Source organism: Vanacampus margaritifer, chromosome 1, assembly GCF_051991255.1.
Source record: "Vanacampus margaritifer isolate UIUO_Vmar chromosome 1, RoL_Vmar_1.0, whole genome shotgun sequence".
NCBI classification, from domain to species: Eukaryota; Metazoa; Chordata; class Actinopteri; order Syngnathiformes; family Syngnathidae; genus Vanacampus; species Vanacampus margaritifer.
This window is the reverse complement of record NC_135432.1, coordinates 53,268,966-53,283,370: the sequence shown is the minus strand read 5'-3', so window position 1 is coordinate 53,283,370 and position 14,405 is coordinate 53,268,966. Positions and strand designations below refer to the sequence as shown.

The window sequence follows — 14,405 nt, the reverse complement described above, 5'->3', positions numbered from 1 at the left end:
TTAATAAAACTTAAAAGTCCATTTGTGATATCAAACTCATTGCGATATAATGGCAGACATAGACAACATTTTCAATCAAACTATTATTATCTATACATCTCCACTGCCACAAGTTTACTTTGAAATGAGCGTGTTTATTTATTTGTTTTTTGTAATGGCTCTGATTGAAATATTTCCAAAAAGCAAATATGAAAGCACTTCATACCTCAGAAACTAATCCTCCCATGTGCATTCACCACAGCTGTGATCATATGTAACCTAGCATTAATCATTAGCATTCCCAGTAAATGCTTGGCATTTTGTGTGAGGCTAAGAAGCCTAATTGGCCTGATGAACCTTTCATAGTAAGGGGCAATGAAGGAACAAGATGTGCAGTATGTGTAGCCTATTGACTGGAGGGCAGATTGATATGCCTGCTGTTAACACATTACAGTTACTCGCTTGCACATGCCACAAGCGTCATTAAAATTGCAAAAGCCACTGTTCTTTTTTTTGTCCGAATATATGATCAGTATTTGTCTGAACAATGGCATTGTAGGTTAAATTAGCCATTTGGCATGGCCCTCGGTTTGAATATTGCTTGTGGAATTTAAGTGTCTTGTCAAAGTGTCAAATAGATTATAAAAGGATTATGAAATGTCAAGTTGAGGAACTTATTTTGCTTATCCTTATTTAGGATGAGTGATATTGGTTGTTTACAGCTATGTATTTATTAAGTACTGAACGGATGACGTATGTACTTTTGCTTTAGGTTGTCAACATGAATTAAATAACGAGTTGATTAATTTTGTCTCCTTTTGGGGTAGTATTAGTAACATTACTGTCAATTGCAGCATGGTCTGCAATCATTTTGAGAAAAACACCTGTGATCTACGATAGTTCTTCAAGTTCCACTATTATGATATGAAAAATCGATTCACATAACAATCGAGATTCAGATTGGAGTAGATAATAACGATTCTTTGCACATCCATAAATTGAAGAAGAAATCATTGTCAATCAAATCATCTTGTATCGAAAATCATTTTGAATTGAAAGTCGATTCTGAATCAAAACTTAGACCCAAAAATCTGAATCAAATTGAATCGTGAGACAGTCAAAAGATTCCCACCCAAGTTATGACCAGCAAAAAATCCTGGGGGATTTTTTTTTTAAAGGTGCATTGTAGAGTTTAAAATGTTAATGTTAAATATTTATCTACATCATGCATGCTTCAACAATGTCCAGATGAGCAAAGAGCCCTGATTTTTTTTAACTGTGACTTTGCCTATCAGCTTGTATTTTCCCTTCAGTGTAGAGTGTTCGGGGCCAACACTACAGTTTTTTGGGGGGTGGGGAGTGAAAGAGTGTGACGTCATGCTCGTCCCCGCAGACGTAGTGTTGTTAGCTCGTGTACCACACAATTGGGATGGAAACTGGGGTCGGGAGGAGCAGAAAAGGCTGGCTTCGAGCACAGTCCAAACTCCAGCTCGGACTCAAAGAAAAAAACTTAGTTTATTTGAGCGCGCATACTCGCACACACACACCATGCACAAGCTTGACACAGAGGCTGCAGTTACGCTTTAGGCCAGAGGTGGCAGTCGTGAGTAAAAAAAAGTGACAAACGCTACAATGCAGCTTTAGGTATTGTGGGAGGGGGGAATTATCGAATATGTGAATCCGAGGGTGCCACAGCGCCAGTATGCAGGGATCGACCGTACATGATGAGCCATGAAAAGATATCTGCTGAAAGCCTCTGGTGGTTGGGATATATCCCATACTAGCGTGAGTTTCCCCTCTCACTCTTCCACCTTTTTTTTGCATGGCGTCTCTAAAGCAGCCACGCTATCACTTGCTATGAACGGCTGCCTAGAAGCACTTGCAAACTTTCAAAAAGTCCTGACTTAATTAGTATCTTTCCTTCACTTTAATTCCATCTTTTGTTAATATATTTTCAATATTATAATGTCTGATTTAAATTCATATTTTAAATGTATTTTATACTATGCATATTTTTCAAGAAGTTGTTTTGCATCCCTCTAGAACAGGGTTCACCAATTCCTGTCCTCGAGGTCCAGAGTCCTGCAGGTTTTAGATGTTTCCGCCTACCAACACACCTGATAGATCAGGATCAGGATCGTTATCAGGCATGCTGATTAGCTGAATCAGTTGAAAACATCGCAAACCTGCAGCACTCCGGACCTCGAGGACCGGAATTGGTGAACCCTGTTTAAGAGGGAGCCCGTGTACTACAGGCACCACACTGAGTATTACTTACAGTACAGGAGCAGCCAAAAATATATACAAGATATCGCATAGACTCATACAATGATTTGAAACAATTGTGCCTTTCCAAAGAATAAGTTGAAGCAACCATTAATTGGCCTTCTCACTTTCTGAATTAGCACAGTTAACACAAGTCAAGGTCAAGGACCAGCTTGCTCTCCAATGTGGGTCTTTGTCATTTTATTAAAGTTTCAAATTGAGATCAGATAGATGCTGCGGAGCCCTGTACCGATTCCAAAGAAAATGTTGCGTATTCACCTGCGATAGCTTAGATGACAATCTTTGTTCTGACCTAATAATGTATCCAGTCATTCGAGTCCCTCAGGTCATCATCACTTACAAAAGGACACCTTCATAGAGAACTCTCACCTAGCCAGTCACAGAACTGTATCTGTTAATCTTCATCTTTTGTAGCTCATCTTATTATGACTTTCTGTTAAAACACGTTGGAGGCCTGTGTGGCTGTTAGACTATAATGGGTCTGTGTTTGATTAATCATGTTCATCCATTGTATTGCACATCTAAGGCTGTTGTGCTAATACTCATCAATGGAGACAGGATCCTTTGAAAAGGAGATGGATTACAGACACACCGCATGTAAATACACACGCTCTGTCGGCTTTGATGGCTGTCATGTTGTGCGCAATCAAATTGTGTTAAACAAATATTGATGCCCCCAGCCATGCTTGTTCTTACCTTTTTTTTTTTTCGGAGGTGCAATTCTTGCTATTTGTCTACTTGGGACTCTAACAATCAGCCATCAAGGGGTCAACACATAACTTTGTTGTCAGTCTTATGATTTGTTATGGAGCGGAAATCGATTTTTACTGTTCCCCAGTGGTATGGTGGATTGTCAGAGACTTGATGTGTTTGAGAAAAGCGGTGAGCACTTCCTCCAGCCAGCTCATAAATAACCCGTCCATGCCAGCTCGCAGACATCCGTGTTTGTCTGCAGCTGTGGCAAGGCTTTGTGAAATAACTGATGGGCAGTGATGATGTCACAGGTTAGGAGTGATGTCACTGCCATAACTCCCCGTCTCGCTGTCTGAATGCCAGATGGACGGTACAGAGGTGTGGAGGTTGGAGCTTAGAAGCTCTTGCTGAGTGAAGCTCACGCCTCTAGAGGTGTAATTAACCCAGGCTCACCATTTGACCCAACTCCTTTGGGACCCTTTATTTCCAGTTTCCTGGACCTGCTCCTAATTAGGCAACTTGGTTAAAACTCCCAGAAAGCAGATTTTTATCGAAAGATGTCTAAATTGGCTACCTCGAGTAAGTTGACTTCAAAAATTAGTTGACACAAACAAGATGCCTCGAAAGTATCATTAATCATTAGGGATAGGCGTGTACCGATACCACTAACTGTTTTGGGCTATTATAAATTTATTTCAAGGTATCTGTATCTGCTGCCCTCTTGTGGCCATTTTATGATCAAGAACTAAAAATTAGAACAATAGAAATTGCTATTATGGTAATTTCATGCAATTTTAAGGCAAAATTCTATATTGGCATATATTATGTATCAAAAGTACTAGTGATAGTGGTGACTAGAGAAGAGTTGTCTGTAAAGAAATAACAAACATCTCTATTAACTCATTCACTCCCAGCCATTTTCACTGAAGCAACCCCCTTCGCTCCCGGCTGTTTTACTGAATTTTGACTGATTCCGCAAGATCCACAGAATATTCTGTTCTATTGCTATGAAAACATGCTAAGTTTCATCATTATTCACAAATCTGTTGAAAACACTGGCAAAAATAGCTTTTTTTGCAACATGGCCCTGACTGATCTCTTATACTCTGCTGCCACCTACTGGCCGTTTTTTTAATAACTACCATTGCTTTAAGCAACTTCTTCATGTCAGAAGCTGTATCAAACCCTTCCGTATGCTATAGCATTAAAAAAAAAAAAACATAAAAGACCTATAAATATGTTTTGGGGGGTGAAGGACAAAGTATTAAAAAACATATTAATACGTTTTTTGGGTTTGAATGAGTTAATAATTTTAAAACCATATTTGCGATGCCCGGAACCACTGTTTGGCCCTTTCCATGTTTCACGGACATTGGTTGCTAGCCGATGCTTCAAGCGACATGACGATGCTAACTCTTCACGTCCACTGCCAGCAGAGCAGCCATTAATGACTGCAAGAGACACTTGTTATTGTGAACACCAGACCCTGACTCATACGAAAAACAATATGAAAATGTTTATTTTTAAGTTAGTATAATGTTCAAACATCAAGTTTAACAAACTCAAGTGTAATGTGTAGAGGCGCCCTTGTCACTGTCGGACATTTTCCTGGAGGCAAAAATCAGCGGGCGGTGGGGTGATTACCCGAGTAATTGATGGAATAATGGATAGGATAATCGATTATAAAAGATTAGTTTATGAATATCCAGAAAATGGGCACAAACACCTTGGCTAATCATATTGCATTTGTAACACAGAGGACATTTTCTGTCCTGGAGATGCAGTTATAGCAAAAGCTGTTTAATGAGACACCAACGTTTGAGTGGCTGCTTTATATAAAGGGAAATGGGGTACGTATAAACCGTATTCTACCTTCCCATTGGGCGTTTCTGTCGTCCAGGCTCTCACGTCTCAATCTGTTGTTCCTTCCAACGCTGCCATTATTATATCCGCATCCTTTTTCTCGCTCCCATTGTTTCTCTGTCCAAATTTCTGTGTGTTCCTCCCCGTTTTCCCTGTAATCACCTCACACCTCGGAGGGCCTTTGCTGAGACGAGCTTCACACCTTCAGTCCTCGCTGTGACAACAGGTACCACCGGCACTCACCACCTGGCCTCCCGCCAATCAACACCTGCTCTGCTTTGCCCCTTTTCTTGCCTGTTCCTCCGTGTTTTATTTTCCTCCATATCATATACACTCATTGTGCTCCACCGCATCCTTTCCCAATGCATCTTCTTTCTATGTGCAATTTTTTGCCCCTTTATGGCCCTCATGGATGTGATGGACCCTCTTGATTTTGTGAATTTTACACTACTTTGTTTTCGTACTTTATTTACTACTCATTTTATTGATGTTAAGGGATTTAATTGTCAACATCAACATAAAATGAGATATTATAGGTTTATGCTGCATATATCCAATAGGAATGGGCAGCATTTATATCATGAAATAATAAAGACATGAGTACTAGAATGATGTAGGACGCACCATGCTTTTCATCAACGAAATAAATTCCATGTTTGCGGTTTTGCGTCGCTTTTCTCCTGGCAGCCCATCCCTCCTGAGCACCCCAACCACTTCCTATTCCAAGGCCAATTATTTGACTGCTAAAGTCAATGGTACTGCAAGCTACTCGTGAGTTCCTCTTCTCTTCAAGGTCAAGCTGATTGGCCCAGGTTAATAGGCAGATGTGGAGCTGAGTGAGGAGGGGGGTCAAGGACCCAGAGGCACACTCCACCTCATTTCTAAACTGCGTCTCTTCACCACAAGAGCTCCTTTTACTGGAAGCGCTTTGACAAACAGGATTAACCTTGGTCGTGGCGTGCAGGACCCAGCGGTGTAGGAGTGGGTTGCCGACGTTTATGCTAGACAGTCTTTTTAGGTATTCAATGGGTGTATTCCAGTGGGAAGGTTAGTTGCATCATCTTTAATTGATGATGACTTGGCATGAACATTTCTATCACAATTATCATAACGAAAAAACATCATGGTTATATATCTATATCAGTCTAATCTATGTCATGACAACATTACTAAAAATGTTAGCCAAAGTAACAATAATATAAAAAAATAGATGCATGGTATATACAGGCCAAAAATACATGTCGACCAATTTTTGTGGTCGATCTAACCGACTTAGTCGGCTTTTTTTCCCAGCCCTAGCCAGTAGCATTCAATCCAATACGCCAGAACACCTATCAAGGGGTAGCGAGGTCTACCAAATTCACAAACACGCTTAACTAGACTTGACCTGGCACATAAATGAAGATGCACCCATTTTTATACTGAGTGCATGGGTACCCTTCTACAAAAATAGGACCCTTAATGTTTATATTTCCTTGTTCATACCGTATTTCAGTATAAATTACAGTCATTTCTGATTTCTGGACTACAAGACGCTACTTTTTTCACTTACATTCAACCCTGCGGCTAATACGAAGGTGCGACTTATCCATCAGATTACAATGGGGCGCACTATAAAGGAAGCGCAATAGCGTCAGGCAGAGCAAAACATACCAAGTGAGCCCAAATACAGTAGGAGACACAGAACGAGAGTGAGATAATTTGAAAGTAGCGGGAACCCGGTGCGGTAACATTAAAACACCTACAACTTACAGTCAGGTGCGGCTTATATGTGTATCAAACTAGAGTATTCCCCAAATTTAGCTAGCGCGGCTTATAGTCAGGATACGGATAAAAACATGTTTACATGTAAACTCAGAATGAGGTACTTGGACCGATAAATAATTTGCAATTTTATATCCCATGTTCACATTTAATTCTGATTATGAAAACCATATACAATATTTGGAAATTATCGATCCTAGTCTTATGTGTTGAGGCTTTGGTGAGCCTGAAATGATTTTAAAATTTTAAATAGGTGCCCAACGTGCTTTACATTTAAGAATGTTTGGGTTAGTGTTTGATTCCAAAGATAAGGTCCACAATTCTTTTTAATTGCTTAAATTAAAAGTACAATTTGCTTTTGTGGAAGTCTAAGGAAATTGGAAAGTTTTCACATTTGAGAGGCTGAAGTCACAGTATTAAGACTTTTTAAATTGTATATTTTTCAAAAGCTGTTTACTTCCTTTTCTGTTTGTTTTGTTCCTCTTTTTTTATTAATGTTAAAATTTTACAACAAAATACAAGTACAATAACATTCTTAGTTACAAAAAGTCTAAATTAAAACCACAAGCAAACAGCATTACAATTCTGTACACATACAGACACAAGAATGTCAGCATAACAACAAAAATAGTAGTTTACAAATGTCTCAATAAAGATCTATCATTTTAGGTACTGGGGCAAATTACTTTATCACATAGGGCAAGCTATAGGTTTGGATTATTTTATTTATTTTTTTCTCTTAATAAATAATTCAGAACCGGCATTATTATTTACTTTGGTTGTCTTTGTGAGATATTCAAATTGGATGGATGATCTGAAGTCGGATAAATGTGCAAATAATCAGGAAGGTAATGTGTTTTCATGACACTGCATATTCAAGCTTTTACATGATTTTGTTAACTCGAGTACTTTGTATTTTAACCAGGTGTTAGCTATTCATGCTGAGATTCAGACTGAGCTCAAGGCTCTACGACGGAAGTCAGAGAAACCTAGATTTATAGGAAAAGCCTCACAAAAAAATAAACATAAAAGTTTTATGTCAGTGGGTCACAGGCTTAACAAACATATAACCTGTCTTAAGTATGTTTGTTGCAATATGATTTGCTCACCTAAATTTGTGGTGCACCGTTAGAAAGTATGCTGCTTCTGAGCTGTGTATCAAATGTACAAGTAAATAGCTGGAAGTCAAAGATGAAATAATCTCGTCTCATATTTGTCTTTTGATGTTCACAGAAAAAAGGAGTTGGCCCCACTGTTCCAATTGAGGGGAGTGAATATAAACCAGCTATGTATGTTTTAAGGTTGTGTGTCATAGAAGCCTTCTGTCAGTAGGCTAACTTAGGAATACAAAGACTGAGGGTGGATGGTCAGGATGCTCTCCAGGGAGTCATCAGATCAGAGGTCAGCATTGGCCGTTGGGGGGGGAATTGCGCGCTCGTGTATTTGTGTGTGCCTACTTATGCACAAACGGCTCTGTGAGAGCATGTGTAGCGACGGCCGCCACATTGGGTGGGTTGGACGAGGCACGAAATGGATCCCAGTGGACAGTCGTTTTCAGGACAGGTCCCTATGGGCAATAGGGGAGAAAAGGGGGCTAGTGATGAAGGTTGGTGCTGTTTGGCTGATGGGGTCCAGTAGCGGCAGAGCAGCCTACTAATGAAGAGCCATCTGAGGCCTTCATTCACCTTGAACATGGGCCATTGCATTTGCCCTGACCTTGGCTTTGATCCACAAAAATGCTTGACCCCTGCTTTCCCCAAGAGCTGCCCCTCCTACCATCTGGGCAGCACGCATGCACATGCACATACGAAAATGCATATGTATGTGCACGCATGTTGACCCATATGCCTTCATGGGTATGGTCCTGCCTGTCTCTCAGTCACCACCATTGTCTTTGTGCAGCTAAGCTTCATAATGTGTGTTAGTGCATAAGTGACCTGTATGTTTGGAATTACTCGACACAACATTCCAGCCATAAATCACTTCCTTTTATCATCTTCAGGCTCGCTCCAGAGGACGGAACAATGAGCTTGTCTCCCCAAAACCTTACCGCAAATCCATTCCTATTAAAGCAATAACACTGGTGTGCATGAAAGGCAGTTTTTCTCTTGCTCCTGTTTTTTGGACTTTTTTTTTTTTTTTTTTTTTTTTAAGTATCATATAATACCGGTAGGTAATACTAATATAATATAATACCTGATTGTTATTTAGTCAAAACTAAGCTGGAAAAAAATGTTTAAATGCCAGTAGCCGCAATTTAAACCAAGAATGCGCTTGCCTTGACTCATTGAGCCATTTTTAACAGTAAGAAGATAACATTTTACACACTTTATTAATACCCTTAAAAACTAATTTTGACACTTGTTGTTGACTGAAGATAACATCTTCCAACAAGTACCTATGCTGAGGAAATAGGTAACGACCAATTATGGCTCAGCTTGCTGACCAAACCCAGAAAACAGATGAGCCGGGATTGGTCGTCACCAATTTCCTCAGCACAGGTGATGTCATCTTCAGTCGACAGCACGTGGCAAAATTAGTTTTTAAGGGTATTAATACAGTGTGTGAAATGTTATCTTCTTACTACCAACAGAATGTATACTGAGCCTTGTTGAGGCTACAACCAGTAGAGGATTATCTTTCCTTTAGATGGTCCTTGAAAGCTCCTGATAAACTTTCACCTATTTCAAAGCCGCTGGCTTTAAGGAAATGTGATTTTTTTAATTTTTTCAAACTACAAATATTCTTGCCCCAAAGAGAGGTTGAATCTCCTCGTAGAGTGGTTTAATATATACAGTATGTTCCATGAATGCCTTGGCAGTTCAGGTATTGTTCTTGGAACCTACCTTAAAAGTTAGTTGTGTGCAGTGTTCCCTTTTAAACTGCATCACTGGATCAGTGCGCTACCTAGTAGCCTACCAAATTAGCAGATGTCTTCTTGAAATGTATTCAAATCTGTAAAGAATGAAAACAAAACCTTCATATTTTTATTTTCATTGCTTACTTAGTCCTTACAAAGTCCCATCTTAAACTTTTTTTTCAAAAATATTTGGGGGTTGTTTTTTATTTTTTTTTAACAGCAGTTACAGGGGTTGATGTTTTGACTGCGGACTGTGTGCACTTGACATGGATATAATCTTTATATTGCTGTTCTGGATGTGTCCCTTGATTGATTTCCCCTACTTACTACATGGAAGAAGCAGCGGCTGTGCATATGCAGGGGAACAAGCTGTACCCCTGGCTTAGTAATTAGAGACAAAAGAGGCGGCAGCTTGCAAGAGAACAAGAGAGAGAGCAAAAGAAGGCAAGATTACCCCACGCTGTGCATCGGGTCTGATTTCTGTGCCGCAATTTTTTTACCCACAGATAGCATTGTCCATTTACTTAAGTGAACTGATAATGACTCTCGTGTTCACTCTTCTGGAAAACACCTTTTATTAGTCATCCCGCTCTCCCATGTCATGTACTGCTGTCTTCATCATTCTCATTTTATTTGTCAATTTTTCTAACCCAATCTTACTCCATTTGTCTAACTCAGATGGAGGGCAGCAGAAGTAAGTATTGGAAAAGAGGCATGAGTCAGAGTCAGAGAGCGCCTGCTCCAGCTGGAGTCAATATTTGCTTTAGGAATCTCAATAACAGGCCTGCAGTCATCTGCATCTCTGATAATGGACGGCCATATGGCTCTGTTGACCCACTATGTGCTGAGGTTCTCCATCTCTCTCCTCATCTTTCTTCCCCATCATTTGTTGGCTTCACTCTCAACTTCTCTCATTTATTTTCATTTACTCCTTCCTTCACGTGTGTTTGTCTTCCACTTATCACTGAAATGGACACATTGTGCACACTTTTGCAAACATCTTTTCTCTCTTTTTGTCATCTGTAAAATGCTCCAAATGACCCACCACGCAGAGCTGTGACCCAGGTTACCATGGCAGCGGTGCCTGGGATGCCCACTCTTTGTCCAACACTGTTTCCCGCTTGTGACAGAAAGCAGTGCATCAGGTTATGACTGCAAGACCGATACAGAGCACGGGAGAGAACGAGTGCTTTTACATGCTTAGTCATTGTGTTCTTCGTGGCTTGGATGCAGATACTTGCTTGGTCTTCAGCTTTTAACTATATAAATCTATCAATTTTCTACAGCACTTGTCCACAAGGAATCTTGGTCAGAACTACACAGTAAATTCTTTAGAGTAGATTTGACTGTAAACAGAATCTATTTGGTCCCACTCAATATTCACACAATATTCTGTGTAAATTTTACTCAATGTATTTTTATTGTGTACAACAGAATTTGCCTATCCCATGGGGGGGGGGACTATTAAAGATTTTTCACTCAGAAATTCTTACTAAATTTTGCAAGGAGAGATTTTGTAATCTTATTTAAAGACAAAAACAAAAAAAAGATAATGTTGAGTTGAGTACACAAGTGTTGAGGACCAAACTCACGACCTTCAGTTTGGGAGACTGCCACTCTACCACCTGAGCTATGCCACTCCTACTGTTTGCTTGTATCCAAAAGGAGACCAAAAATGGAGTTAAGAAGATTTCAGCCGACACAAGTGATTTACTAACACACAGAAGTAGCTGCATGGCTCAGGGAGTAGATTGACTGTCTCCCAACCTGAAGTTCTGGGTTTGTTCTTCAACCCTTGAGTGACTTTTTAATGTTTTTTATTTTTTATTTTACTCTCTTCCAAGTGTAAATTTTACTCTGTTTAGAGTGGGACCAAATAGACTCGGTTTAAAGTCAAATTTATGCTACAGAATTTACTGTGTACTTGTATGCGGCGGCCATCTTACGTTGCCACTGGCACTTTCTAAACAGCCGAACTTGAATACATTGTTTTCACGTTATTTTCTGTCTCGAAAATGCCACAGTACCAGTAACATAAATGGCTAAACATGGTGATGCAGGACAAAACCACACTTTTAGAGCGAGGAGGATTCTGACTACTTTATTAGTGTGGTGAGTGACATGAATATAATGTCTTATTGACCGTAGAAAGTTAAAAGCGGAAATGATGTCTATTTACATAATAACGTCGTCCCTGTGTCACGGTTTAGATCAAAATATTGGTGCGGGAATAACTCTTGTCTGCTCACGCATGTAAACAGGTTATCGCGAACCAACTTCCTGCTTCACACTCGCCTTTGTCTTTCGGTACCCCCTGTCCGTCCCTGTGAGCAGCTTGGCCATCTTAGCCGTTGGAGTGTCCCGGCTCAGCTGCCCGTCAACCCCACTTTGCCATGGTTTCCTCAAAGCCATTGGTCATGGCTGCCTTGGCCCCCACTGTGGCGGCATGTGCCCACAGCAGGCCTCCTGCCCAGTCACTGTCTCGTCCTATCTAACCAACCCAGGCTGGAGCTTCTCAGTCCTGTCCAACCTATCTCAGCTCAACCTGGTTCATCCTTGGCTTTAGCTGCAGCCCAGTGCCACACCACGCTGGGCTCTCCTAATGGGATGGGTGGGGGCTGTTGAACAGTTTCGATGTTTGGTACTGAAAGTGCGATTGTAATATACAGTCAGTGGAAGATACATTGTGGTAAACAGACTGAGCTGACAATAATCAGTCATTGTTGAATACCGCTCGCTTGCTGTCATCATGCCATCAGAGAGACATTTTTACTTTCCTTTAGCATATTTTACCCAACCCCAGCCTCCATTCCACAACAGATTTGGCATGCTTCATCATCAATAATGACATGATAATGGCCGTCGGACTGTTTTCTACCCTCACCCGCAGCTATTTCGCAGCCCCATTTATTTATTTGGACTGTTCCCGTCATTTTCAATCCGGCCATCCATCCTGCTTACTGGCTGCCCAGGCTCCAGTCGCTGTTTGTCACTCTGAATTTCAAATGGCTTCAATTTTCCCCCTGATGACACCGAGAAGTGGAGAGCAGCGTATCAGAGAGGGCAGTAGTAGACATGCTGCCTGCTGGTGGAGTTCTGTTAGAGAGGGGGAGGGAAGATTGTTTCGAGCTGCGGTTCTCATCTGTTGTCACACGGGGACCCGCATTTTCCTATTGTCACTAAGTTGTGACCCACTTGGCACTTCTATAGAAGTTAAGAATAAATAAAAAACAAATTGCTTTTCTGATTATGGGTGTCCAGTCTTTGGAGTATACCAGCCTTTGTCTCAGGGTCTTGCCAGGTTTAAAGTGTACCGGTATTTTGAGTTGGTTTAAGATCCTTCTGAATTTCTCAGACAGACCTGATACATATAGAGCCTGTTTCAATTTATTTTTAATCCAGTACATTTTGTTTAGGTTTGTATTTTGCCGTTATGGACCGATAAGGACCGTAGAATACATTTGCATTCAATTAAGAACTTTTAGTTTTTCCCATGTATCTATGGTTTCCAGCAAAGGATTATTTTTCATAAAATGCAATATGTTACCAAAAATATAATTATTTTTCATTAGTTTTAAATTGAAATTGAGTACATTTTAGAATAAATTTTCATAAAAGAAAATGCAAGTTTGGCTGCTTTTTCTTTTCTTTTCTTTTTTTTTTGCTCTACCTATTGTATATTCCTTAATGAGAGTTAACCAGCTATGAAGAGAGAGCGCTCTACCTGGAAGCCATTGTCCAGAATCACAGAGAGGTCATGACATTTGAAGACTTTGCCTCGCAGGTGTTCTCTCCCTCCCCAGGCTACCCGACGAGTGGGACAGGTGAGGAATCACCCATAATGCACTTCCTTACATTCAGTCTCCTCATTTTGTCCCCTTGTTTTCCCATCCATGCCATTTATGTTCCTTCTTTATCACCTTTATTTTTCGCCTCTTGTCCAAATCGATCACGGCAGGAGGAACGCACCTGCCCGCACTCATCTTCTCCATCTTTGCTCTTCTTCAACCTTTACTATTCAATATCAAACAAAAGGCCTGGCTCTCCACTGACTTCAAAGACATGCTCCTCAAGCCACTTTGTGCAATGTCTTTCCCATGAATATAAGCAGCCCTGTTAAATGGCTCTCAGTGTTAGTGATTGTGTGTGTGCTGTGTGTCTGTGTGTGTCGCCATGAGATCATTCACCAACACTTAAGGGATCCATCCGGCAAACAGCAGCTCACGGATGTCAGCACAGGACTCTTATCACTTCATGATGAATAGAATCCAAAGCGTGCCTTATCTTGTTCTTCCTACTTGTAGCAGCACTGATCGATCCACAGCTGCGCAGAAATCAATACAGGATTGCACTTTTCTCCTCCACTGGGACTCGACGCGCTTTCTGGAGGGAGCGTAGTATACAATAGCACGCCATAGACACTGTTACTTTTTTAAATCTGTCAATCACATTTTTTAACCGTTACAATTCAAATCGGGAGACAGCATCTGTGGCTTTGAATAGATAATAGAAAAATATGAAGAGGTATGCACATGTGCTATTCCTATTTGCATAAGTAAATTGTTGAAATGCTGTTTGTCAAACACAATTTTGCAGAGGTGCGCGCATCAGTGAATGTCCATCATTCGTCAAACGGCCGGGACACCCAATCCGAAATCGTCAATCCCTCATTATTTCAAGCCTAACTATATTCTTTTTTGTTTTTACTGCGCTTTCGTCAGCCCTAAATTACAGCTGCTATTTTAGGACGTCAATAAATTTCACCGGCCACCGCTGTTTTAGGACCATCAGTAAATTTCACCGGTCCGACAGTCTATCGCTGTTATTAACGTGATGAACTGGTGAATGGTGAAATGTTTTTCAAATAAACAATAAATTAAATTGAATAAGTAATAACCAGTTGAAATTAAGTATTAAAATTAGATTGTCTTACATTTTACAGTTCTCTCTTCTCTCCTTC

The 14,405-nt window shown here is 40.4% G+C and overlaps 1 protein-coding gene across 6 annotated transcripts in view; it reads left to right on the top strand.

The window, feature by feature from the left end:
* Window positions 1-14,405, top strand: part of ralgapa2 (Ral GTPase activating protein catalytic subunit alpha 2) — a 113,085-nt gene that overhangs the window by 89,912 nt on the left and 8,768 nt on the right. For all 6 annotated transcript variants that reach the window (XR_013288657.1, XM_077547096.1, XM_077547284.1 and 3 more), the window contains one exon: window positions 13,148-13,269. Coding sequence is in view for 5 of the 6 variants with exons in the window: in XM_077547096.1 (XP_077403222.1) it covers window positions 13,148-13,269 (122 nt within the window). In the remaining variant the exon portion in view is untranslated. The remainder of the gene's footprint in view (window positions 1-13,147; window positions 13,270-14,405) is intronic.